General features: G+C 46.4%; 1 protein-coding gene across 7 annotated transcripts in view; it reads left to right on the top strand.

The window, feature by feature from the left end:
* Positions 1–172: 172 nt before the first annotated feature.
* Positions 173–24,764, top strand: part of STRIP2 (striatin interacting protein 2) — a 50,453-nt gene continuing 25,861 nt past the window's right edge. For 3 of the 7 annotated variants that reach the window (XM_059933422.1, XM_059933420.1, XM_059933426.1), the window contains exons 1-16: positions 173–340; positions 6,937–7,006; positions 10,037–10,111; positions 11,124–11,258; positions 12,613–12,733; positions 13,509–13,577; positions 13,775–13,881; positions 14,614–14,741; positions 15,622–15,825; positions 17,055–17,290; positions 17,542–17,607; positions 18,294–18,357; positions 19,274–19,345; positions 23,208–23,282; positions 23,956–24,053; positions 24,510–24,636. In XM_059933422.1, coding sequence (XP_059789405.1) covers positions 200–340; positions 6,937–7,006; positions 10,037–10,111; positions 11,124–11,258; positions 12,613–12,733; positions 13,509–13,577; positions 13,775–13,881; positions 14,614–14,741; positions 15,622–15,825; positions 17,055–17,290; positions 17,542–17,607; positions 18,294–18,357; positions 19,274–19,345; positions 23,208–23,282; positions 23,956–24,053; positions 24,510–24,636 — 1,788 coding nt within the window. In that variant the 5' untranslated portion in view covers positions 173–199. Of the gene's footprint in view, positions 341–6,936; positions 7,007–10,036; positions 10,112–11,123; positions 11,259–12,612; positions 12,734–13,508; positions 13,578–13,774; positions 13,882–14,613; positions 14,742–15,621; positions 15,826–17,054; positions 17,291–17,541; positions 17,608–18,293; positions 18,358–19,273; positions 19,346–23,207; positions 23,283–23,955; positions 24,054–24,509; positions 24,637–24,764 lie in introns of those variants that run through there. The other 4 variants (XM_059933421.1, XM_059933424.1, XM_059933423.1 and 1 more) reach the window with 4 other exon arrangements.

The following is a 24,764-nucleotide window of genomic DNA, read 5'->3' as shown; positions in this document are numbered from 1 at the left end:
AAATCCCTTGAATGAGCCCCCTCCAAGTCCCGCTCAGAGAGGTCGAACAGCCAATCGCGCTGCAGGGTGGGGCTGCGGAGAAAGGTCTCAACCAATAGCTGTGGAGGGGGCGGGGTCTGGCTCCCGGCGCGCGGCGGCTGTGGGGTAACCCCTGGCAGAGAGCGCAGAGCGGTAGAGGGGAGCTGTTGAGGAGAGCCGCATGGAGGACCCCGCGGCACCCGGGGCCGGGAACCCGCCTGCCAATGGCTACAGCAACGGAAACGGCAACGGCGGCGGCAAAGGGAAGCCGGCGGTGCCTAAAGGCCGGGAAACGTTCAGAAGCCAGCGGCGGGAGTCGGAGGTGAGGAGCCCGGAGAGCTTTCATTTGGGACCGGGAGACGCCCGCAGCTAGAAGCGTTGGCTGAGGTGTTTCGGTCGCGTCCCCCTCCGCCGCCGGGAGACCCCTGCGCGCCCCGTGCCGCCTTTCGGAGCGGGCGCCTGCGGGGCCCGCCGCAGCCTAAACTCTGGGCTCTGCAGCCCCTGACCCTCTCCGCCCGTCTCCTGCCGCGGGTCGGGGGCTTTCTAGCCCTCTGGCCTCCCTCTGGGGGCGCGAAGATAGAGCGTGATATACTTTCACATATTTATCTCACTTAATCGCTGTAGCCCCCCGGAGTGGTAATTCGTAAGGCCAATTTACAGAGGAGGAACAGGCGCGGAGAGGTGAAGTGAGTGGCCTGAGGGGTGGGAGGCCGGAGCCCGGCCGCAGTGAAGAGGGGCCGGCGTGGGGGCAGTCGCCCTCCCACCCCGAGGCGCCCCGAGCCGAGCAGAGCAGCCGCGTGACTTGGGCCCTTCTCCTTCCCCCCGTGTGCTGGCGAGCCCTTGAGGGAGCACATTCCACGGACATCAGGCCCCCTCCCCGTAAGGGTTAATGATACAGGAGTCAGGCGGGGCAGTACCGGAGCGAGTGGATGGACCACCGCACGATACAGACCCACAGAGAGGAGTATGAATGTTCCCTCTTCTTAAAAGAAACCCTAACTAGGAGGATGAAAGGAGTGAATTAACATTCACTCCAACCCCCTCATCCAGCCAGCTTCCATCAACTAGCCAAGAGCAGAACCGGATCTGAGCGGGGAATCAGACCACAGAATGTCAGATGTGGAAGGGTCTGTAGAGGTCACCGGGTTTTCGCCCTTACTTTGACGGAAGTGGGAGACAGAAGTAGCTTGCCGAAGGTCATACATCTGGCACAGTGGCCAGGGGTACCAGGCTTTGGGTTCAGTCAGAGCAGGTTTTTGAGGTTTTGAATCCCAGCCCTACCATTTACTCTCGGTGTGACTTTTGGCAGATTGCCAGCCTCTGAGCTCCAGTTTCTTCCTCTGTAAAATGAGGTTAATACTACCTGCCTCAGAAGGTTGCGATAAAGTCAAAATTAGATAATTGAATGTGAAATGTTTAATTCAGTGCAGGCACGGTGCATGTAGTTGGTTAGCACACAGTAGCTCTTAGTACTGTATTATCATCATCATCAAGGGACAGAACTGGTAGTAGAAGCCAGATCTTAGGCATCCCAGTCCACGGTTTACCATTTGAATTGTATTTCAGTTTCAAAGGGATTTCATGTATGCTTTCCATTTTGATACAGACAAGCAGGAATCCATCCCATTTTATAAAAGAGAGAAGTGGAGGAGGTGAAAAGACTGGCCCCCAAATCACACCACCTTTCAGTGGCAGAGCTCAGTCCTCCTGCCATACTGGATCAGGGTTTTATGCACCATATCATCTCCCTGCCTGCCTCAGTACGAATCTGGCCTTTTAGGGCACCCTGTTTCTCCTTCCCCGATAGAGACATCGTTCTTGTTCAGATGGTTTCTGGGGGATGGGGCAGGGGGATGAGTCTTTTATTAATTCAATAGCTGTTGAGTCCTTTCTATATGCCCAGCACTGTTTTAGGTGCTAGGGATACAGCAGTCTCTCCACAGTTGGGGTGGAGAGACAGACAGTGTGGGAGTGAATAAAATAATTTGGAATGATATGTTCTATGGGTGAATTAAAACTCCTCTTGAACCAGGAGGCTTTTTCCCTACCTATCAAGTCTTCCTTCAGGAAAAGGCTCTCATAGTTTTACTCTTGCCAGTGAGTTCAGTATCCAGAGACTCAGAGCTTTCCACCTGCACCACAGTTTACCCAGTTTACCGCCTGATTGTCTGCAGCTGCACTTTTCATGTGGAAATGAGCAACTGCAGTGATCCTCACCATCTGAGCTCATTGCCTGCCCAAAGGTTGACTGGAAACATTAGCTTTCCTTCACCTTCCACTGCAGCAGGAGAGCTGCTCTTACCTGTCACTACATCCCCTATCACAACACCCAGGTGCCAGACTCTCTGCTTGACTCTCAGATAGATGACTATCTGCTTTTCCTTCCCTCCCTCCTTTTGCATTCCTGTGGAAGACAGTCCTGGGGAGGATGATTTTCTTTCCTCTCTAGGGCTTCAGGAATTACTGGAAGAGAATTACTGTTGGCACAAGTCAACAGAGCCTCGTACATCACTGTGTTTATAGGGACACCGTTGACCTACCCTCTCCCAATGGCTTAGTGTATGGATATCCTAAGCTTAAAAGGAAGCTAGAGAATGATTGTTTGCTTAATAAAAAGATTCTTAACCTAACCAAAGGATTCACCTCAGACCTCTTACAGCCAGATTCCTTGCTTTAGGTGGTTCTCAAAGTCCTTGACAAAGTTTAACTGGTTTGTAGCAAAATGAGGAAAATTCAAGGCATTGAAGTGAGTTTTTCATAAAATGTAGTTCAATACGTTAAATTTAAAGGGTGTATGTAATTTAAAACAATGTTTTTCAAACTGTAGGGAGTAACCTGTGAGTTGAGACCAACATTTTTTTTTTTAAAACATCTTTATTGGAGTATAATTTCTTTACAATGGTGTGTTAGTTTCTGCTTTATAACAAAGTGAATCAGTTATACATATACATATGTTCCCATATCTCTTCCCTCTTGCATCTCCCTCCCTCCCACCCTCCCTATCCCACCCCTGTAGGTGGTCACAAAGCACCGAGCTGATCTCCCTGTGCTATGCGGCTGCTTCCCACTAGCTATCTATTTTTTTTTTATTTAATTAATTATTTATTTATTTATTTTTATTTATGGCTGTGTTGGGTCTTCGTTTCTGTGCGAGGGCTTTCTCTAGTTGCGGCAAGTGGGGGCCACTCTTCATCGCGGTGCGCGGGCCTCTCACTATCGCGGCCTCTCTTGTTGGCGGAGCACAGGCTCCAGACGCGCAGGCTCAGTAGTAGTTGTAGCTCACGGGCCTAGTTGCTCCGCAGCATGTGGGATCTTCCCAGACCAGGGCTGGAACCCGTGTCCCCTGCATTGGCAGGCAGATTCTCAACCACTGCGCCACCAGGGAAGCCCCTAGCTATCTATTTTACATTTGGTAGTGCATATATGTCCATGCCACTCTCTCACCCTGTCACATCTTACCCCTCCCCCTCCCCATATCCCCAAGTCCATTCTCTAGTAGGTCTGTGTCTTTATTCCCGTCTTGCCACTAGGTTCTTCATGACCTTTTTTTCCCCCTAGATTCCATATATATGTGTTAGCATACTGTATTTGTTTTTCTCTTTCTGACTTACTTCACTCTGTATGACAGACTCTAACTCCATCCACCTCACTACAAATACCTCCATTTCATTTCTTTTTATGGCTGAGTAATATTCCATTGTATATATGTGCCACATCTTCTTTATCCATTCATCCGATGATGGACACTTAGGTTGCTTCCATGTCCTGGCTATTGTAAATAGAGCTGCAATGAACATTTTGGTACACGACTCTTTTTGAATTATGGTTTTCTCAGGGTATATGCCCAGTAGTGGGATTGCTGGGTCGTATGGTAGTTCTATTTTTAGTTTTTTAAGGAACCTCCATACTGTTCTCCATAGTGGCTGTATCAATTTACATTCCCACCAACAGTGCAAGAGTGTTCCCTTTCCTCCACACCCTCTCCAGCATTTATTGTTTCTAGATTTTTTGATGATGGCCATTCTGACCGATGTGAGATGATATCTCATTGTAGTTTTGATTTGCATTTCTCTAATGATTAATGATGTTGAGCATTCTTTCATGTGTTTGTTGGCAATCTGTATATCTTCTTTGGAGAAATGTCTCTTTAGGTCTTCTGCCCATTTTTGGATTGGGTTGTTGGTTTTTTTGTTATTGAGCTGCATGAGCTGCTTGTAAATCTTGGAGATTAATCCCAACATTTTTTTAAAGAAATAGACTAATAGGAAGTACTGGTGTATCACATATAGTAGTGGTAAATATTATTTTGTTAAACTTCTGTTCCATTTTTGTGTGTGTTGGGACATGATGTAAAGTTTACTTATACTTTGACTTACAGTCAAAAAAAGCTTCACTGCTTTTAATGGCTCTTATTCTGATATTTTGTCTTTTGCATTTTGGGGTTATTAAACGATTTTTAAAAATTATATATATAAGAGATTTTTAAAGTTTCTACTTAGAAAATAAAACATCAACAACCTTATGTCATTCTCCACCATCCACCTTTCTTTTTTCTTACTGGTCCCTGTAATCCAGAAGTTTGGAAATCTTTGCTATAGTGGATTTAAACATAAATCACCTTTTTGGCAGTGTAAATTCATAAAGTGGTTTTGGAAAACAACTTGTCATGTACAAAGAGCCATACAAATATTCATAAGGTTTGATGCATTCATTTCCTTTATAAGAAACTGTCAGAGAAGATCCTAAATATGAAAAAATTTATAAGTGTATTACAGCTTCATGTATATAGTAAAGAAAAATTAAAAACAAATGTTCAACAATAGATAATTGGTTAAGTAAGCCAATAGATATCTGTCCACTTAGCTGTTTATTTATTTATTTTTAATAAATTTTTTTTTTTTTTGGTTGTGCCGTGCAGTTTGTAGGATCTCAGTTCCCCCACCAGGGACTGAACCCAGGCCGTGGCAGTGAAAGCCCAGAATCCTAACCACTAGGGCATCAGGGAGCTCTTCACTTAGCTGTTTAAAGTGACAGTTATAATAATATGAGAAAGGGACTTCCCTGGTGGTCCAGTGGCTAAGACTCCACACTCCCAATGCATGGGTTCCTGGTCAGGGAACTAGATCCCACATGCATGCCGCAACTAAAGATTCTGCATGCCGCAACTAATGATCCAGCAAACTGCAACAAAGATCCTGCATGTGGCAACGAAGATCCTGTGTGCCACAGCTAAGACCCAGCGCAGCCTAAATAAATAAATAAATAAATAAATATTAATTTTAAAAAAAGTAAACCTTTATCTTTAAAAAAATAATAATAGTATGAGAAAAATGCCTTTATAATATAATATTAAAATCATAAGTAGAGTAAGTAAAATTCTTAGAGTAACTGTCCACATAGTGCTACCAGGTGCTGGATTGTGTGCTAAGTGCTTTTCCTCTATTATCTCATTTAGTCCTTACAATGACCCTATGAATTATCCTCGTTTTACAGATGAGAAAACTTGAGTACGTCATTTTGCAACAATTCCCTGATACCAATTCAGTTCTGACACTACCCGTAGTTAGCACAGACCCCACAAGTTAAGGGCTCAGTCCTACAAGACTGCCCTCACTTCAGATGCCAGCCACAGTGGAATCCCCAGACTACCTGCACTTCTGCCCGGCCAACTACAGATTCAGGGGTTACCATGACTGTCCCCCTCAGGTTCAATAGTTTGCTAGAACAACTCGCAGAGCTCAGAAAAGTGCTATATTTATGACTACAATTTTATTATAAAGAATACAACTCAGGAACAAAATGAAGAGAGGCATAGGACAAGGTATGGAGGTGGAGTGGTGCAGAATTTCCATGCCTCTCTGCGGCATTACCCTCCTAGCACGTTGGTGTGCCCAAATCACATTGTTTCAGAGTTTTTATATGGAGTTTCATTACCTAGGCATGGTTGGTCAAACCATTGGCCACTTGATTGAACTCAGTCTCCAGCCTCCTCCCCTCCCTGGAGCCCCTTTTTTGAAACTCTCACTCTGAGTCACCTCATTAGCATAAACTCAAGTATGGTTGACAGGAGCTCCTTATGAATAACAGACACTCCTACTACTCAGGAAATTCCAAAGGTTTTAAGAGCTCTGTGCCAGGAAGGTGGGTGAGGGGGCAAAGACCAAATACATTTTTTATACCACACTGAGGCACAAAGAGGTTAAGTAACTTGTTCAAGGTCACATAGTATGTGACAAGAGCTGGAATCCAAATTTTTTTTAATTCATATTTATTAATATATTGGTAGGAAAAATCTATCCCAAAATGCTTAAAGAGGTTCGGGGGTAAGATTGTATTAAAAATACTTTTAAAAGGGTATTATAAATTTATACATACAACATCATAGGAAATCTAGCCTTTAATACAATTTGAAGTAGAAATGCTACCTTATTTGACAGTCCTAAAATTGTGGAATATTGGAACTGAAGGACCTCTTTTTATAGATGAGGAACTATGATCCACAGAATGAAATCATACAAAATCATACAATGGGTTAATGACAGAGCTGAAGTCAGAATCCAGTTTACTTCTTTTGTTTTCATCCGTCTTGTTTTTCTAGAGATCAGCTAGATGTTCTTCAGGTCTGTGTTTATGTAGATCAGATATGGGCACAGATTGTAGCTTTCGTATCTGTTCATGATCCTGGTCCTTTGCCCAGAGTTTCTGATTCTATATAGGAATCTTCAGCCCAGCCCCACACTGAGCCTCTAATTTTGGCTTGGAGGAGGGTACTTCTTGGATGAAAGGCCCAGATGGAACTCTCCTAGTTGCCTTTTTCCTCTAACTTCGGCCTCCAAGAGAGGTGGAAAATGAAATGAGGGTATGATCTCCTTTTGTCAACCTTTTTCCCAAGTTACCACAAAGATTTCTCCATTACAGGGCTCTGTGGACTGCCCTACCCTGGAATTTGAGTATGGAGACACAGATGGGCACGCAGCAGAGTTGTCAGGTATGAGATAGATGGGTCTGTAAAGAGTGGAAGGTTGGCCAGGAGGAGAGGGAAGATACCTGTGCTCTCCCCTGGCAGCTTGTCTGTTCTCAGCAAGTGGCTATAGAACACAGACTGTTCTCCACATTCCCACTTCTCTACACCTTCCGGTGGTCAGTATCTCTTTGTTTGCTTTCACATTTCTTTCTGTGAATGCTTCCTTGGCTATGTATGGCATTCTCCATTCTTTCATTCTATCCCTGTTTTCTGCTCACCCTTCTTTATTCTCTTTTGGTGCACTCTCAAATCTGTTTTCTCTCCACCTTCTCCCCATTTCTCCTTTCTTTCTCTTCCCATAGTCACCCATATCTTTGTGTGCTTCTTTCTGCCACCCACTCCATTGCTTTCCCATTCCATCTCTCTCTCCTTTTCTTTTCTACCTCCATCTCGCCCCCTTCCCCTAATACTTGCCCCTTATTAAAGTCTCAGCAATGTCTGAAGAAAAACTGTATAGACAACTGGCCAGCTGAGCAAAGCTGAACATGTCATCTATATCCGTCACAGTGGAGCTCTGCTTGGATATTTCTGAGCTGGTGTTAAGTGATCCCATTCTTCTTTCAATGCTGGGCTGCTTCTCTCTGGATTCTTAGCTTGGCTAAACGTGATCTCCTTGCATTAAGGGCCTCCATGTTACATGTGCTACAAATGCCAATTATTAATAAATGAGCTTTGGGTGGAAATTGTGTGAAAGTTAAATATTCTGTCACATGAAAGTGACACTTTAAGACAGGCTTTTTTCAGAGAAAAGAGACAAACGCTTTTAAAGAAGTTCTTGTGAATAAGCATAGGGAATAGATTTTGTGATGAGTGACAGAAATAGAGAGCTAAGTTTAATACCTAACAAAGGATTAGAATCCAGAATATGAATACACACATACACACACACACATAGAGAGAGAGAAAGAAATGAACATCCCAATAGAGACTATAGATAAATGGTCAAAGAATATGAACAGGAATTCACAGAACAGAAAACCATGTGGTCAGTAAATATATGAAAAGATATTCAATTATGTTAGGAAATGGGGAAAAACAAATTAAAATGGTGAGATATTATTCAACAATCATCAGATGCAAAATTTAAAAGCCTGGGGTTGGTGAGGGTACAGAGAAATGAGTACTTTTTATACATGGCTTGGCATGAGGGAACAGTATAAAATTGGAAAGCAGTTTGGTTATATCTAGCAAAGTCGAATTCACACGTCTTATGACCCAGTGATTCTAGATGTACACTTTAAAGAAATTCTTGGGCCCAAGAAAACACTTACAAAGATGTTTATTGTCGCCACTGTGAACAATTGAAAACAACTTAGTAGGGGAATGGATAAACTGTAGTATATCAATATATTAGGCTACTGTATAGTCATTAAAATAATTGATCTATATCAATATGCTTCAGTGTCAATAAATATTGAAAACATATTAAAGGGGAGAAGAAACAGTGACAAAATAATTTATACATGCATCAAAAAAACTGCTTAAACACACAAGTCTAAAAGATGTTTCTGGGAAGTCTATTGCACACTTGATTAAGAACCGTGTCAGTTAAGTGAATGGATGTGTTCATCACACTGCTTTTCATGTAAACTATTGAAAGACATAATAAAAAATGCTTCTAAGAAAAAATAATTTATACAATATGATACTGCTTGGATAAAAACTTGAAAAACAGAACAATATCATGTGTTGTTTACAGGCACATAGATATGTACTAAAAGTATAAAAATAGGCATGTGAAGCATACATACCAATTTCATCATAGTGATTATCTCTAGAGAGGAAAATAAGACTGGGAAGGAAGAAGGGACTTTAGCTGTCTGAAGCAAATATGACAAGTGTTAACATTTGTTTAATCTGAGTAGAAGATAAACACGGTGTCTTTTATGTACTCTGTATTTACCGGTAGTATATGAAAGTTCATGATCTAAACTTTAAAAATAAGACAAAAGCAAAGTTTAGTACCTAAGAGCCTTGCTCCCTTTTTTAACTGGGTTTGTGCTCTACTCTTAAAATATATATATCTACACTACTCACTAATGACTGAAGAATTTAACAAACAGAGCTGGGATTTGTTTCTGGTCACTCCAGGATTTTGGAACTCAGGACTCAAAAGCCCTGGCTCCCAGACAAGGTATTTCTTGACCATTAGACAGCTGGCTGGAATATAAGTGAATTTCTCTTGCATTGTGAATTATCTGTGACCTAGTTAAATTTCCAGCAAGGGTCTTAGTTAGGGAACAGAGTTTTGAGGAAGCACCTATTGACTTAATGACTTCACTTCTTCATCCTCTGTAAGATGAGCGTACTGGTGTGATGTTCTGGAGTGTGTGTGTGTGTGCGTATGTGTGTGTAGGAAAGGGCATTTTTATTTCTCATAAGCTGTCTGCATTTTGTATTGAGAGGCTGCTGTCAGCAAAGTTAGATTTTCCTGGGCACAGGCCGCTCTTTGGCAATCAAAGCTGCTTCTATATGGTTTGATTCTGCCTCTGCCCGGGTGGCCGTGGGCAGGAACATAAACTTCTGTACCCTTCGAAGAAACTCAACGGGGAGAGAATGAACTGGCTCCTTGAATAGCACAAGGATCTTGCCTCTAAATTTCAGGAGTTGTGTTGCCCGCTTTTTCCCTAGAGACAGGATTAGTCCCAGTCTGGGTTGACAAGCAGAAGGGGTTGCAGCCCTAAGAACCAGGAGTGATGACATTCAGCCCTCTCTGTTCCAGCCCTCCTCCTGGCCCTCACCAAATGTTGGAGCCTGCCTTCTCTGCTGTAGCAGCCAGCTGGCAGGAGGAGGACAGGTTTGATGGTTTAATCACCCAGGGACCCAAGTGGCTATTTTTAACTGCTCCGAAAAGGAGGAAGCTGACTCTGGATTGAATTGGACACAGGAATGTGTTGGAAGCTTTAGCTCTTTCATGCCACCTTTTCCACCCCAGGCCCCTTCTATAAGGATCTGCTGAATGTTTGTGACTCTGTCCTATCTTTCCTGCCACAGAATTGTATAGCTACACTGAAAACCCGGAATTCACCACTAACAGGAGGTGCTTTGAAGAAGATTTCAAGACCCAAGGTGATTCCAGATCCTTATTCATAGAGATCTGCTTTTTCTCTCCATGATATTCAAGGCTGATCTAGAAAAAGCCTAAAACAAAGTATGATCCTTCTTCATCCTCTCCATAGCCATATAACTTCTCTTATTCCTTTTTGCATATGGGACACAGAGTTTCCTATATCTCAAGTGGAGAGGTCATGGAGTGGAAGCAAGAGAAGCCTGAACTGGGTCCCTTTCCCTGATGTCAAGGGCCCAGAGAACAGAGGAATGGGGAGGTGGGGCTGGACTGGTTCCCTGCTGCCTGGTAACCCTGTGCCCAGCCTAGTCTTCGACCTTAGTGTTCAATCCCTGTCTCCAGTTCTGCCTCACTCCTCATAGCATCTGGTAATAATTTCATGTGCCCACCCTGTGATCCACTCAGACCTCCATTTCCTTACTTGGTCAGTGGCAATTCAGTGTTCAACTCAGCAAATGTGTGGTGAGTACCCATTTTGTGCCAGAGATGCAGGAGGCAGGGGTGAAGGTGAATTTACAGTATCTTTAAAGAAATTATAGTCAGATAGCAGAGGGGAGATGTGTACGTCACAAAACTAGCTGAGGCCAAGAGGAAAATGGAAAGTGTCGTTAGAGAAGTAAAAAGTATCATGGGGGACAGAGTTTCTGGCTGGAGCATTAGTGGGAAAGAGGTGATTTTGTATTGAACCTGTAAGGATGAATAGGAATTGGATACATAGGGAGATAGAGGGAACTCCTTGAGGAAAGGCAGAGAGATAGAACCGTATAGGCTGGGGAGGGGGAAGTGGAAATGGAGGGGATGTGGAGGAAGATGAGGCTACAGAGTGGGTTCAGGCCAGAACATTTGGGTTTTTTACTTTTCCCATCCCTTATTCTTTCTCAGCTAAACAAGGAAAGCTTTTGAAGAGAAGAATTTATTGGGGGACTGAGATCAGAGGTACATATGCTCTCAGGAGCCTTTCCAGGAAGGGGAGGCAACAGCTGACACTAGATCTGTATGGCCTTCTGTTCCCAGTGCAGGGTAAGGAGTGGCTGGAGTTGGAGGAAGATGCCCAGAAGGCCTATGTGATGGGACTCCTGGACCGGCTGGAGGTGGTCAGTAGGGAACGGCGACTGAAGGTGGCCCGAGCTGTTCTCTACCTGGCCCAAGGTGAGTGGCCAGCTTTGCCAACTTGAGAGGGGTGGACACTAGAGAGAGAGAGACGGTGTTAGCAGGACTAGGATGAGGCAAGCCACGCTGGGAAAGCAAGGTTCCTGCCCCTCGAGGACAGATCTTGTCATGTGCTAGAAGTAACCTTGTGCTTATGCGAAAGATGAGGAGATGATGGTAGGTACTGTTCTGGATCCCTTGGAATCGGCCTTTCTCTTTCCAGGCATGCCAGGATTTCTTATAAGGTTCTTTTTTTCCTTAGCCTGGGCTGTAATCCTATGTGGAGACTAGCAAGAGGGTCATTGTGGCCAGAGCTGACAATGTACCACCAGCTGAGCATGGAGGTTTCTTTTACCAGCTGTGGCCTGGCTCTGACACTGAGAGGAGGCAGGGAGGGTGCCACCAATTTACACATGGACCCTCTGCATTGTTTCTCATTGGCATTTAGAAGGTCCAAGCCAACATAGCAGCAGGAATGGTTGCTGTGAGTAATTTGGAGAATCAGAACTCAATGAAATTAACTGAGGAAAGCTTCCCAGAAGAGACCTATTAGCCAGGTGTTGGAAAGAAAAATGAGCCTAGCTGGAGTAGTAAAAGAAATCCCTGAGGTCAGAAATAAGAGGACTGTTGGCAGAACCAACTAGTTGGGAGCTAAAAAACTGTAAAAGAAAAATCATAAATGGAGAGGAAAGAGAGTGGACATCTGGTGAAGGGACGACTGCAGTAAACAAGGCAGTGCCCAAGCCTATCTCTCGGGTCTGGCGCTCTGGCCAAGTTCCAGCTGCCAGGACCTTCATCTTTTTGCCTGAGGGCTTTCTGTGCAGCCCACATAGGGCAGCCAGGAAGTGCTAGGGAATTAATGTTCTCCCCTAGTCCAGCAGCATTCCTCAGTGACTGCCAGGAGTTACTGGATGAATAGCCTGACCACCTCACCCCTCTTGGGTGGGATGATTCTGAGTTGTTTGTTTTATGTTTTCCAGAGCTTCTCCCCACTTGGGATTGAGCTCTTGGCTGCCTTCTCTTCCCTATCTCACTTCCCCACTTCTCTACCGATGGTTCCTGGGGTCAACTCCCAAATAAACTACTTGCACTTGAATCCTTATCTCTGGATCTGCTTCTCAGGGAACTCAAACTTAAGACAGACCAGTGATGAGCACATTGGACCTAACCCTGGAGACTGCTTCTCCTCTCCCCTGCCTCATTCCAGGAAGTTCTGGGGGGCGCTTGTCCTACCTTTGTCAGCCTAATTGTTGGGCAGAGTGTTGGAAGATAGCCTTCAGATCATGGGGCAGGGTGGAAAGAACTGGGATAACCCCCTCCACCTCAACCCCTGCGGCACTGTCTGGTCCTTTAGGCACTTTTGGGGAATGTGATTCAGAAGTCGATGTACTCCACTGGTCCAGGTACAACTGCTTCCTGCTCTATCAGATGGGGACCTTCTCGGCCTTCCTGGAGCTACTCCACATGGAAATCGAGTGAGAAGCCTTAGGGGAGGGCTGGCGACCCCCTTCCTTGAAGAGTGCCTCATCTCCTATGCTGGTTCCCTCACTGTAGAGCCCTCTGTGGAAGCTGGGTCTACTCAAACCTCATCCAAAGCTCACTGAGAGTCCCCCTCCATCCAGCCGTGGCCTCTGATAGTCTGTCCTGCTCCCTAAGGTTGGGCTCATCAGCAGACTCTGCCCCACTTACAGCTTCAATCCTGGGCTTCAGGGGCCGATCCTGTATTGCTTTTGTATCCAGATACCTTCTTAGCTCAGCCTAACTGTGGACTCCATGAAGGAAACTGTTCTACCTCAGAACATGACCCAAGAGGGACGGGACCAATTCCTGTTGCTGTGCCCAGTTCTTTCCCTCACGGTTACAGCTCTAGACGTGGCCTTATCTGCCGCTACCACTATAGTGACCCCTCATATTGTCTCATGCCTATCACCCAGGAGTTTTAGTGGGGCAAATTCTGTTTATTATTCACCAAGTGTTGCTTAGCATCTGTTTTGTGTCCAGCACAGTACTAGACACAGCGGGGATTTTAAGAGGAGCCAATATCATAGACCCTGCCCTTGCCTATCTTCACCACAGATAAGGGTTTGTCTAGGTGGCAGGAGAATTCTATGGGCTCCTCTACCTTAGACCAATTTCTTTAGCTACATAGCCAGGGAATGGCAGGTACTCATGTTTGTGCATATGATAAGTGTGCAACACGGAGTAAAGAGGCCTTGCGGGTTCCCGTTTTCTCCCTCGTCCCTGTGGCAGCAACAGCCAGGCCTGTAGCAGTGCTCTTCGGAAACCAGCCATCTCCATTGCTGATAGCACAGAGCTCCGGTGAGTGGGCCTGCCCATGGGATTGGAACAGGGGATGGTTAGCAATGGGTTACGTTTGCCCAAATTTCAGATGCACCCAGGCCACTAGAAGTTGCTAATTCCACTGGGTTGGGCCACCACAGAGACCATCCCTGAGGTCTCAGACTATAGGTTGGAAACTGCCTTGGGAACCTCTTGTGACCCTTCTATAACCTCAGGGTGCTGCTGAGTGTCATGTACCTAATGGTGGAAAATATCCGCCTGGAGCGAGAGACAGACTCCTACGGGTGGAGGAGAGCCCGGGAGACCTTCCGCACTGAACTGAGTAAGAAGTGGCACTCAAGGTGCCTGTGGCGGAGGGGAGGCATGGCATCTGCCTAGGAGAGACAGACAGTTCTTCTTCTTTCTTCTTCTTCATCTTCTTTTTTTTTTTTTTTAGAACTAACATCCTTCTTTTAGGACAGAGATACTTTGCGGTGGGCTTGAGGGTCTGGCTTGATTGTCCCTGTGTCTATGAGCTAGGCCCAGTCATATGTCTTCTCTATATCTTGGTTTTGGTTTCCTTGGTTATAAATGGGAATAGTCATCCCTCTCCCATTCGATCACAAATCCCACGTGAAAAATATGAGTTGACTTACCTTGAAAATATGAGTTGGTATTGTCATCAGTCAGGGATAAGATATGAAGGCCTTTGGGATTTTAAAATATATACTATATTTGTTGATGTGGGAAAGTGAGTTGTGATCTACAAAATGCATTGAATTCCTCAGCCAGGAAGCATCTTTATTACCATTTATTATCTTTATTACTGTTACTTCTAGTTTGATATCCACCCCCAAGCTTTGGGAACTATACCATTTTAACTCCATGACCTCCCTTATCCTGCCCTCGGGGGGTTCACTCTGGGGGCTCTCTAAGCCTCCTTCTAAGGACCAAGTACTCAGATTCTTTGCGGGAAGGTGAGTGCCTTCCTCAGTGTCCAGAAACAGGGTTACAGGGACTGGGTTTCAGCTGCTTCATCCTCACTTTCTCACTTGCCTCTCTCCACAACCTCCAGGCTTCTCCATGCATAATGAGGAGCCTTTTGCCCTTCTGCTTTTCTCTATGGTCACCAAGTTCTGCAGTGGCCTGGCTCCCCACTTCCCCATAAAGAAGGTCCTGCTTCTGCTCTGGAAAGTAGTCATGGTGAGTGGCTGATTCACCCCTCTCCCATCTCATCAGATCAGCAGTGCCCTCTGCCACCTCAGTTTCTTCTAGTCTGATTCCAGGAGGCTGGAGCTAGGCAGAAGAATAGGGCAGCTGTTAACCAGTGGAGGGGCAATAAGGCTGTCCTAGAGAAATCAGATGTTCTGTTTCAGAGTAGGTTACCTATTTCTGTTGGACTGATGGGAGATGCCACTTTTTGAGTTGGGGTGTCATTGCACCTTCCCCTGATAGAGCTAATGTTTCATGGAAAGAACCCTGGCTGAGAGTTGGGAGATCTGGCCTCTGCTGATACTGAGAAACCTCGGGCAATTCTCTGTGTCTCAGTTTCTCTAGCTGTAAAATGTGGGGTATAGTGCCTGCTCTCCATCCAGATAAATAGAGGATTTGCTTTTAAAAAATGAAGTCCTCATAAGTGTATGGTTGCAGTTTTGTTACTAATTTTTCAACCCTATCCTTCCTCTGACTGGCTGAACAACATACCCTCCAGGGCAGGCCTTGAGTGATTCTGGGGGGTTGTAGTATCTAGATCTGCTCCTTAAAAGGGGGTACATTTTCCTGTTTTTTTCAGTGGAGGCCCCCGGTGGTCCTTTTCCTTATTTCTGGTGATGTTTCCAGCCCTGGGTCAGTAAATAATGCTTTATCCTGACCCCTGAGCTCTGAGGGATAGTAACCACCTCTGAGACTGGGGATGGTGACCACATTTTTTGCCTCCTCCTGTTTTATTACTTCCTAGTTAAGGAGGGGGTCTGAGGGGACTGGAGGTTGTGGCTCTTCCTCTCTATCCATGCTTCCCTGACCTTGCTCCCTCTGACTTCCCTCCCTTCCTCTCTTCTCTGCCCCTTTCCTGTTTAACCCTTAGTTTACCCTCGGTGGATTTGAGCAACTGCAGGCTCTCAAAGTACAGAAGCGGGAAGAATTGGGTCTGCCTCCACTGGCTGAGGACAGTATCCAGGTGGTGAAGAGCATGCGTGCTGCCTCCCCGCCCTCTTACACTCTCGACCTGGGGGAGTCTCAGCTGGCACCACCACCCTCCAAACTGCGAGGCCGCCGTGGTTCTCGAAGGGTATGGACTAAAGCAGACAGTAGTGTTGTGACACCAGCTGGCCAAAAATCAAGATTCTAAGCAGCTCTGGATATGGTAGGAAAGAGCAGTAAATGACCCAGCTCTCCTGCCCCTGGCTGGCCCTGAGACCAACCTGAAATCTTGGAGTCTATACTTCGGCCTCTATTCCCAAGCCCTGACAGGGTCCTGGGCTGTCAAGATGTAACATTGTGATATCACATCATAAATCCATGTCTTGCTAAGGATTATTGGTCTAGACCTCAGTGCCTGGAGTTCCCTAGCACCCTGAGCAACAGTTGGGGTATAATCCTGGGCATAGGTACCTGGTTGAGGCACTTTATCATTGTCTTCGCAGTAAGATTTCCTCTGAGCCAGCCATGCTCTTATCTGGCCTTGGAACCAGAGGCTTACACTTACAAGGTGACTGGTTAGGGTTCTATAGTCTGCATCCCTAGAAAGGTCACAATGACAAGTTGTGCTGAGAGCTGACCACGCTCCCATGAACTTACCCGCCTGACCTACTTGAGTTCACCAACTACAGGTGACGGGCTCGGACAGTCACACTCAGTAATCTAGTCTACATTATCTGCAATGTGATTTTTTTTAACCTTTATTTTTTTGTTTTATAAAGTAATGCTTACTCATTATAGAAAATTTAGAACAAATATAAAAATGTGAAGAAGGGAGAAAAAAAAGTCACCCACAATCTTAACAACCAGAGGCAATCACTGTTAACTTTTTGGCCTATTTCTGTCCAATCTTTTTTTCTTTCTGTGACAAGATTTAAAATTCCAGACTTGCTTCCCTCTGCCTAGCAGCAAGCTTCTGTCCTCCTCTTCCTCAGTCAGCCAGCTGGTGTATGCTCACAGAAGGCAAACTAATTGAATGTTCACCTAAGTAGAGCATAATTAGGAAGGAAAGTGCTGGCAAAAAAAAACAGCATCAGTGCTTTCTGAAAGCTAAGTAACTGTGACTTTGGGATTATCTATGCTCTGTTTCCCAGCCATTGGCGTGGTTGTGTGAGAGCTGCTTGTCCTGGAATTGGGCCTGGTGGGGACAGTAGGGTTGAGATGGGAAGGGAAAGTTCTCACTAGAGGTGGGGTCTTACTTCCATGTTCCCTGAAGTCTAGCAGTCTGTGGGTTGGGGTGGTCTCAGACAAGGATGCCCAGGGTGAGATCTCTGCACACCTTCCCTCTCTCCTTCCACCCACTCCCCTCCAACCCCCCAGCAACTCCTTACTAAGCAGGACAGCTTGGACATCTACAATGAAAGAGATCTCTTTAAGACTGAGGAACCAGCCACAGAGGAGGAAGAGGAGTCTGCTGGCGATGGAGAGCGTACCTTGGATGGAGAGTTAGACTTGCTAGAGCAGGACCCTCTAGTGCCACCTCCACCCTCACAGGCACCCCTCTCTGCTGAGCGGGTGGCCTTTCCCAAGGGCCTACCGTGGACCCCAAAGGTCAGGTAGGTTTGATAACACCAAGCACCCTGAGCTTCGGGGTTTCAGTCACTGGAGGCCCAGGGTGGAGTGGTCTATGTATTCAAGGCTCAATAAGCTGGGCTGGGAGTCAGAACTCCTGGGTTTGAAGTTCCCTGCTGTCTTCCCCTACTGTTCCAGTTCTCCAGCTGGAGGAGTAGGAGCCCAGTAAGGGTCCTTCTCTCAAGGTTTGCTTTTTTTCCCTTCTCTGGGATTTGTCTCTCCACCGTCCTCTCAGACAGAAGGACATTGAACACTTCTTGGAGATGAGCAGGAACAAGTTCATCGGATTCACTCTGGAGCAGTAAGTGACTGGATGGTCAGAACTGGCTATAGAGTGGTTTTTAGGGGACCAGGGGAACGGGTGGCCTAGAGTGAGAGATGTTGCCTGGTCGTGATTATACAACCCAGAGCCATGGGCAGCTCTCAGTGACTGCTTTGGGTTCTTGCCATGGAGTTTTTTCCTTCCAGTTTCCTAGAACTTTTATGTTCTCATCCAGGTGTAGGACCTTGAGCAACAAGTCATTTCCCTCTTGAACATCAATTTCCTTGTCAGAGTGTTATTAGATGGCCCCTGCAAGCCCTTCTGTAATGGGCCAGAATTCTGTTAAGAAGCGACATGGTTGGAACAGATCTTTCCCCATTCCCCCACCCTCTTGAATCCTCACTGGTCGCTACAAAACCCGAGAAACCATTGTTACTACCATTTCACTGTCAAAAGTGTTGGGCAACATGCCCTTTTAAGTAGGAACCTGCTCCCAGACAAAGTGAGTCCCCTAAAGACTATACAGAAATCCTAATTTTCAGGGACACTTCTCTGTACCATTATTCTTTTTGTGTCCTGAAGCAACGATGGGGGACCTGGTAGCTTGCAGAGAAAGATCCAGGTTACCAGATGGTGAAAGTGGCATGGTCCACATGACTCCAGGGGGTATTGGTAATTCTCTATACTTTTGACCCTTATGATCTGGTGTGTCTTGCATTTCACAGGGACACAGATACCTTGGTTGGATTGCCCAGGCCCATCCATGAGAGTGTGAAGACCCTCAAGCAGGTGACCAGGGTGGGCTCTCAGTCTTCAGGGATAGGGAGCCATCAAGGCAAGTTGGATGACTAGGGTCCTGGGTCCTGGATGGTGCTCTTCCACCAGACACGTTCTGAACCTGTTATTCTGTACTTCCTCTGCAGGCATTTTGGCCAAAGAGGTAAAAAATCAGGTCTCTCCCTACCTACTCAGTGTCCTACATTTAGATAGATGAACAAGTTCTTCTTTCTTCCTCTCATTCCTTTTCCCTCCTCCCACCCTTCTCTCTCTTCCCACTTATTGCTTCCTTTCCTTTCCTTCTCTCTCCTTAGAGGCTCACTAACTTCCACAGGCCCAGGATTGAGTAGCAGTCTGCTCTGTATCCAAAGTGTGTGTGTGCACGAATAAGAATAGTCATTCCTTGCACAGACCTTGATCCCCACCCCACCCCATCATCACTCTGTACACACACGGACGCACATACAGGCACATGCAGCAAAACTCTCAGGGCAGTGGTCCAGGGGCAAGGGCCCATTCTTGGCTTCCCCTTGCACGTTTTTTTTTTTTTTTTTAAAAGGCTGCGCCATGCGGCATGCAGGATCTTAGTTGCCCAACCAGGGATCGAACCCGTGCCCCCTGTGTTGGGAGCATGGAGTCTTAACCATTGGACCGCCAGGGAAGTCCCTCCCCTTGCACTTTGGTTGAAGGTAAATGCTAAGGTATTTGCTGCCCTTCAAACATGGAAATATGGAATAAACACTGTATTGAAGCACTTTGCTGCTGTTCATGATGCAAAGGTAAATAAGGCTCCCGCCTTCAAAGGGTGCGTGGTGTATTTGGGCTGACAGAACCATAAACAGGACATTTCCTTGTCATTGGGGAAATGATCATTGGTACACATGTGATTGAGGCCCTCGGCCCCTTGTTGATGTCTTATGTTTCCCAGCACAAGTACATCTCCATCGCAGATGTTCAGATCAAGAATGAGGAGGAGCTAGAGAAGTGCCCCATGTCTTTGGTGAGTCAAGGGGAATCCTGCACAGGAGGAAATCTGTCTGCAGTGCTGTCGCAGAACTCGCGTGCATGCTGTTGGACTCTTACTGTATGCTAGGCAAAGCAAGGTCTCTACTTTCACGATACATTAAAGTTGGAGAAAAACGATAATAAGTAATTAAGGAAACGAGAAGACTTTCAGAGAATGGTAGATATGGTTAATAAAATTTAAATAGGGTGACATATCATGTAGTAGACTATTTTAGATTGGGCAGTCAGGGTATGTAGACCTCTGAGACGGTGATAGTTACCTAAGATCTGAAGTATAAGAAGGAGCTGGCCGTAAGAACATCAGGGGAAAGAGCATTCGAAACAGAGCGAACAGACTTATTAAGAAGGTGAGAGCAAGCTCAGAATGTTAGAGGTAGTCGATGAAGGCTAGTGTGGCTGGAGCACAGTGGGGAGGGGGAGGGTTGTCTGAGATGGGGTCAGAGAGGTGGCCTGGGGCCACTTTACAAAGGACATTTAAGCAAAGATAGGGAGCTTGAAGTTGATTCACGGGACAAAGGGAAGCCTTTGGAGATTTTAAACCGGGGAGTGACATGATCTATCTTTTTATAATAAAAACCATTGGCTACTTTGTAAAGGCTGGATGAGGAAAGAGTGGAAGCAGGGAGGTTGGGAAGCTCTTAAAATAGTCAAGGTGAGAGATGATGGTGTTTTAGACGGGGGTAGGAAGTGTGGAGATAGGGAGAAGTGGATGAATTTGGTTTATATTTTGGAGGTATAGCTGACAGGAGTTGCTGTTCAATGGGCTGTGGATAGAGAGACATAAAGGGCAATCAAAAATAAGTACCATTTGTCAAGATGAGGAGTTCTGTTTTTTGTTTTTTTTTGTTTTTGTTTTTTTAATTTATTTATTTTTATTTTTGGCTGCATCGGGTCTTTGTTGCTGTGCGCGGGCTTTCTCTATCTGCGGCGAGGAGGGGGCTACACTTCGTTGCGGTGTGCGGGCTTCTCATTGCGGCAGCTTCTCTTGTTGCAGAGCGTGGGCTCAGTAGTTGTGGCGCACGGGCTTAGCTGCTCCGCAGCATCTGGGATCTTCCCAGACCAGGGCTCGAACCCGTGTCCCCTGCATTGGCAGGCGGATTCTTAACCACTGCACCACCAGGGAAGCCCTGTTTTTTGGTTTTTTTAATGTGTTTTTTTCCTCCTGTTTTTCTTTTTCTTTCTTTTCTTTTTTGTGGGTGGGGGGGCCGTGCTATGCGGCTTGCAGGATCTTAGTTCCCCAACCAGGGACTGAACCCCGGGCCCGCAGCAGTGATAGCGTGGAGTCCTAACCACTGGACTGCCAGGGAATTCCTAGGAGTTCTGTCTTATCAAGGGTTCTATTTTGGTTGTACTAAGATTTAGATGTCCATTAGACACCCATGCAGAGCAGCCAAGCAATTAGGTATATGGGTCTCGAGTTCTAGAGAGAGGACTGACTTAGAGAAATAAATTTGAGAACTGTTGACTCATGGACTGTGTTAAAAGCCATCGAACTGGCTGAGGTAACCTGAGGAGGGAGTAAAGTTAGAGAGAAAATGGAATCCAGGACAAAGGCCTGGGGCACACCAATATGTCAAGGATGGGATGAGTCAGGAAAGGAGCCAAATAAAAGGAAAACCCTTAGTGAGCTGGGAGGAAATCCAGGAGATTGTGATGCCGTAAAAGCTAAGCAAAGAAAGTCTTTCAAGGCTTCCCTGGTGGTGCATTGGTTGAGAATCCGCCTGCCAATGCAGGGGACATGGGTTAGATCCCTGGTCTGGGAAGATCCCACATAGAGCCTGTGCGCCACAACTACTGAAGCCCACGTGCCTAGAGCCCTTGCTCCGCAACGAGAGAAGCCACCGAGAGAAGCCACCGCAATAAGAAGCCTGTGCACTGCAACGAAGAGTAGCCCCCGCTCACTGCAACTAGAGAAAGCCCGAAGCAACGAAGACCCAACACAGCCAAAAATAAATAAATAAAATAAATAAATGTATTAAAAAAAAAAGTCTTTCAAGAAGAAGGGAGTGATCAGCTATGTTAAATGTTGCTGATAAATGGTGCTTGATAAGACCTGAGGTGCCCATTGACTTTGGCAACATAGAGATAACTGGTGACCTTGATAAGAGCAACCTGAAGTGAAGTGGTGGGGCTGGAAGCCTAGTTGGAGTGTATTGAAAAGGGAATGTAAAGAAAGGAGGTAGACTTAGTCAACATAGACAAACCACATAGAAGTTCTGTTGTGAAAAGGAAGGTAGAAATGGGATGGTAGCTGAAGGAGGATGCGGGTCAAGGGAATGCTTTATAGCTAGGAGATCCTGGAGTGTGTTTATGTCCTAAAGGGGTTGATCCAGGAGAAAGGAGATAATTACAGAACTGATGCATTCGATAAAGCAAAAGTGAGGGTAGCCTTTGATAGGAGCACAGGTGGTTCATCCTTCATGTCAAGAAGGAAGGTAGAGACTCTCTGGTAGTTTTGGTGTTGAGAAAATGAGGCTGTGCCTGTCTGATTGCTTCTGTTTTGTCCATGAAGTGAGAGGTAGGGTCAGTAAGCATTGAGGGGCTGTGGGATGAGGGGATTGGTTTGAAGAGAGGGGAGAACGTATGAAATAGGCCTTTTAGAGAACAGCAAGGCAAACATGCAGGATTGCCGGGGTTATTATCCATTTAAGCAGCAGACGAGTTGTGTGGGATAGAAGGGGCCTGGTTACACCTCCTTGCCTTAGGGTCTCATGGCAGTGACCCTTGTCCTGTAATAGAGCGACGTGGGGGGGAGGAAGGACTGCACTGGCCAAAGATGACAGTGGCCTGAGTAGCCTCTTGATAAAGGGCTACTCTGATAAAGGGCTTAAATGGGGTCATCACAAGGACAGAGCTGTGCATGAGGGGCCTGGTCAGAAAGGAGGAAGGGATGTTGTAGAGGGTAGTGGAGAAGGGAAGAAAATAGTTTCCACCTAAAATTTTCCCTGCTAATACCCCTTCCTGCCTCTCCAGGCCTTTATTAACCCTCTCTATTGAGTCACCTACCTCTCCTTTCTGGCTTTGGAGCAGCCCAGAGCTCTCAGATGGCCTCAGATTGACACCATAGGAAGTGCCTCTGTGTGGGGTGTCAGTTCCAGTGTCCCAGGTGTACCTGTGGCCTGAGCTAAGCCCAAGTATGTCCAGCAAAGCAGTAGTCTGAGCCAACTCCTTGATGAGAGTTCTTTTTTTTTTTTTTTTTTTAATAAATTTATTTATTTATTTTTGGCTGCGTTGGGTCTTTGTTGCTGCACGCGGGCTTTCTCTAGTTGCAGTGAGCGGGGCTACTCTTCGTTGCGGTGCACAGGCTTCTCATTGCGGTGACTTCTCTTGTTGCAGAGCACAGGCTCTAGGCACGCGGGCTCAGTAGTTGTGGCTCGCGTGCTGTAGAACACAGGCTCAGTAGTTGTGGTGCATGGGCATATCTGCTCCGCAGCATGTGGGATCTTCCCAGTCCAGGGCTCGAACCCGTGTCCCCTGCATTGCCAGGCGGATTCTTAACCACTGCGTTGGTGGGAGTTCTGACTCCTGACCTAGCAAAAGTGACATCGAATTCTGGATTGATTCCAGATAACAGGACAACCAAAATCATAGATTCTCAGGGCTGGAAGAGCCCTCAGAGGTCATCCAGACCAGCCCACTGATCCTAGGAAGAGGAAATTAGGTCTCAGAGAGGGAAAGTAACTTACCCAAGGTCCTACAATGAATCATTAACACAGCTAGGGTAGGAATCCAGATCTGACTCCCAGATCTTTTCCTGCCACCCTCCACAACCAAGGAAACATAGGTTTTGGTCAACTGGAAAATGGCCTGGGCAAACTGTATGTTTCTTGCCATAGGGGGAAGAGGTAGTGCCAGAGACGCCGTGTGAAATCCTCTACCAGGGCATGCTGTGTAGCCTCCCCCAGTACATGGTAAGGAGATGGCCGGGCCAGAGTTGCCCTTCTCAGCTGCGAGGAGTAGATAGCTGAGAGCCCTCTTAAGCTGAGCCATCTGTCGTTTGATCTTGCTTCCTGAGCCTTCAGCCCTCAGGCAAGGCATTCTCTGAGCTTTCCTCAGGGCTCCTCCCAGAGGAAGAAGGACTTGGCTATACTCCCAAGTCCTTCTTTGGGAGGGGTGGAGAATGAGGTGGGATCCCTGCAGGATGCATAGGGGGCCCTCCTCCTAAGTAAGTGCCTTAGTCCCCCTGAGGTCTGCCGTGGCCTCTGGTGTCCTAGTTGGCCTCAGGCTATGATGGTGAGGACGCTGATGGTCTGAGGTAGAGGAAGGAAAACGGTCGGGGAGGGAGATCTTGCTTATACCTCCCACCTAATTTCTAGGCATTGCCCCTCTCACTCTGCTCCTTCAATCCTCTTTGGAAAGAGCAGTCTTGAAGCAGAACAGCCCATAAGCTCCCTTCTGGCTCCTTAGCCTCACAGGCAGGCCTGTCAGGACAGGGCACCTGTTTGCCCTTCTGGAGGCTGGGCAGATTTGGTTATCGAGGGAAGAACTTAGAGAAAGGCTTTAAAACGTTTCTCGTAGGGCTGTTGAACTGTGGAAGAATAACCTTGTTGAATGGGGTGGATTTCCTCATTTTCTACTTCCCAGATTGCTCTACTTAAGATTCTACTGGCTGCAGCCCCTACCTCCAAGGCTAAGACAGACTCTATCAATATCCTGGCAGATGTCCTGCCTGAGGAGATGCCGTGAGTGCTTCAACTGGGGCAGCTGCTAAATATTAGCTATCTTGTCTGCAGGGTCTCTCTAGTCCCCACCTCACCTTGTTAACACTTACAGGGATCGTCTCCAAAGAGACCGCCTCTCTGCCACCAGTAGCCCCTTTCCACTGCAGTGCTCTCTGCTGTGCTCTTTTCAGCTCAGAATTGAGAGTCTGGAGGGTAACATCAGTGCCAGTTACTGGCTGCACATGTATGTGGGTGGACAATGCCAAGGGATGAGCTTGCCAAAGGAGAGAGAAACAAAGAGATCAGAGGAGCTTTTCTCCTGACTCGTAAGTGGGAACTCTGGAGTTTTCCCTAGCACAGTTCAGGTTTCTCAAGTTCTGGCTCTTATGTTTATTGTATCTGACCCAAATACCTGGGTCCTTGTAGGCCTCGCTCTAAGGTCACCCTCTGCACTGACTCTTCCTTTCCCCGTTGTAGCATCACTGTTCTCCAGAGCATGAAGTTGGGCATTGATGTGAACAGGCACAAGGAGATCATTGTAAAGAGTATCTCTGCCCTGCTCCTGCTACTCCTCAAACACTTCAAACTGAATCATATCTACCAGGTGAGCAGCTTAGAGCGCTTCTCCACATGTCTCAGGTGTCCTCCAGGTCCTGTCTCCCAAAGGAGGAACGAAAGGGCCTTTGAGGTCCAGCTAAGCATCTTTCAGCCTTTTCTTTGTCTCACGGAAGC

This window comes from Balaenoptera ricei, chromosome 9, assembly GCF_028023285.1.
Source record: "Balaenoptera ricei isolate mBalRic1 chromosome 9, mBalRic1.hap2, whole genome shotgun sequence".
Classification (NCBI taxonomy): domain Eukaryota; kingdom Metazoa; phylum Chordata; class Mammalia; order Artiodactyla; family Balaenopteridae; genus Balaenoptera; species Balaenoptera ricei.
The sequence above is the reverse complement of the archived record's forward strand: the minus strand, read 5'-3'. Positions and strand labels throughout refer to the sequence as shown.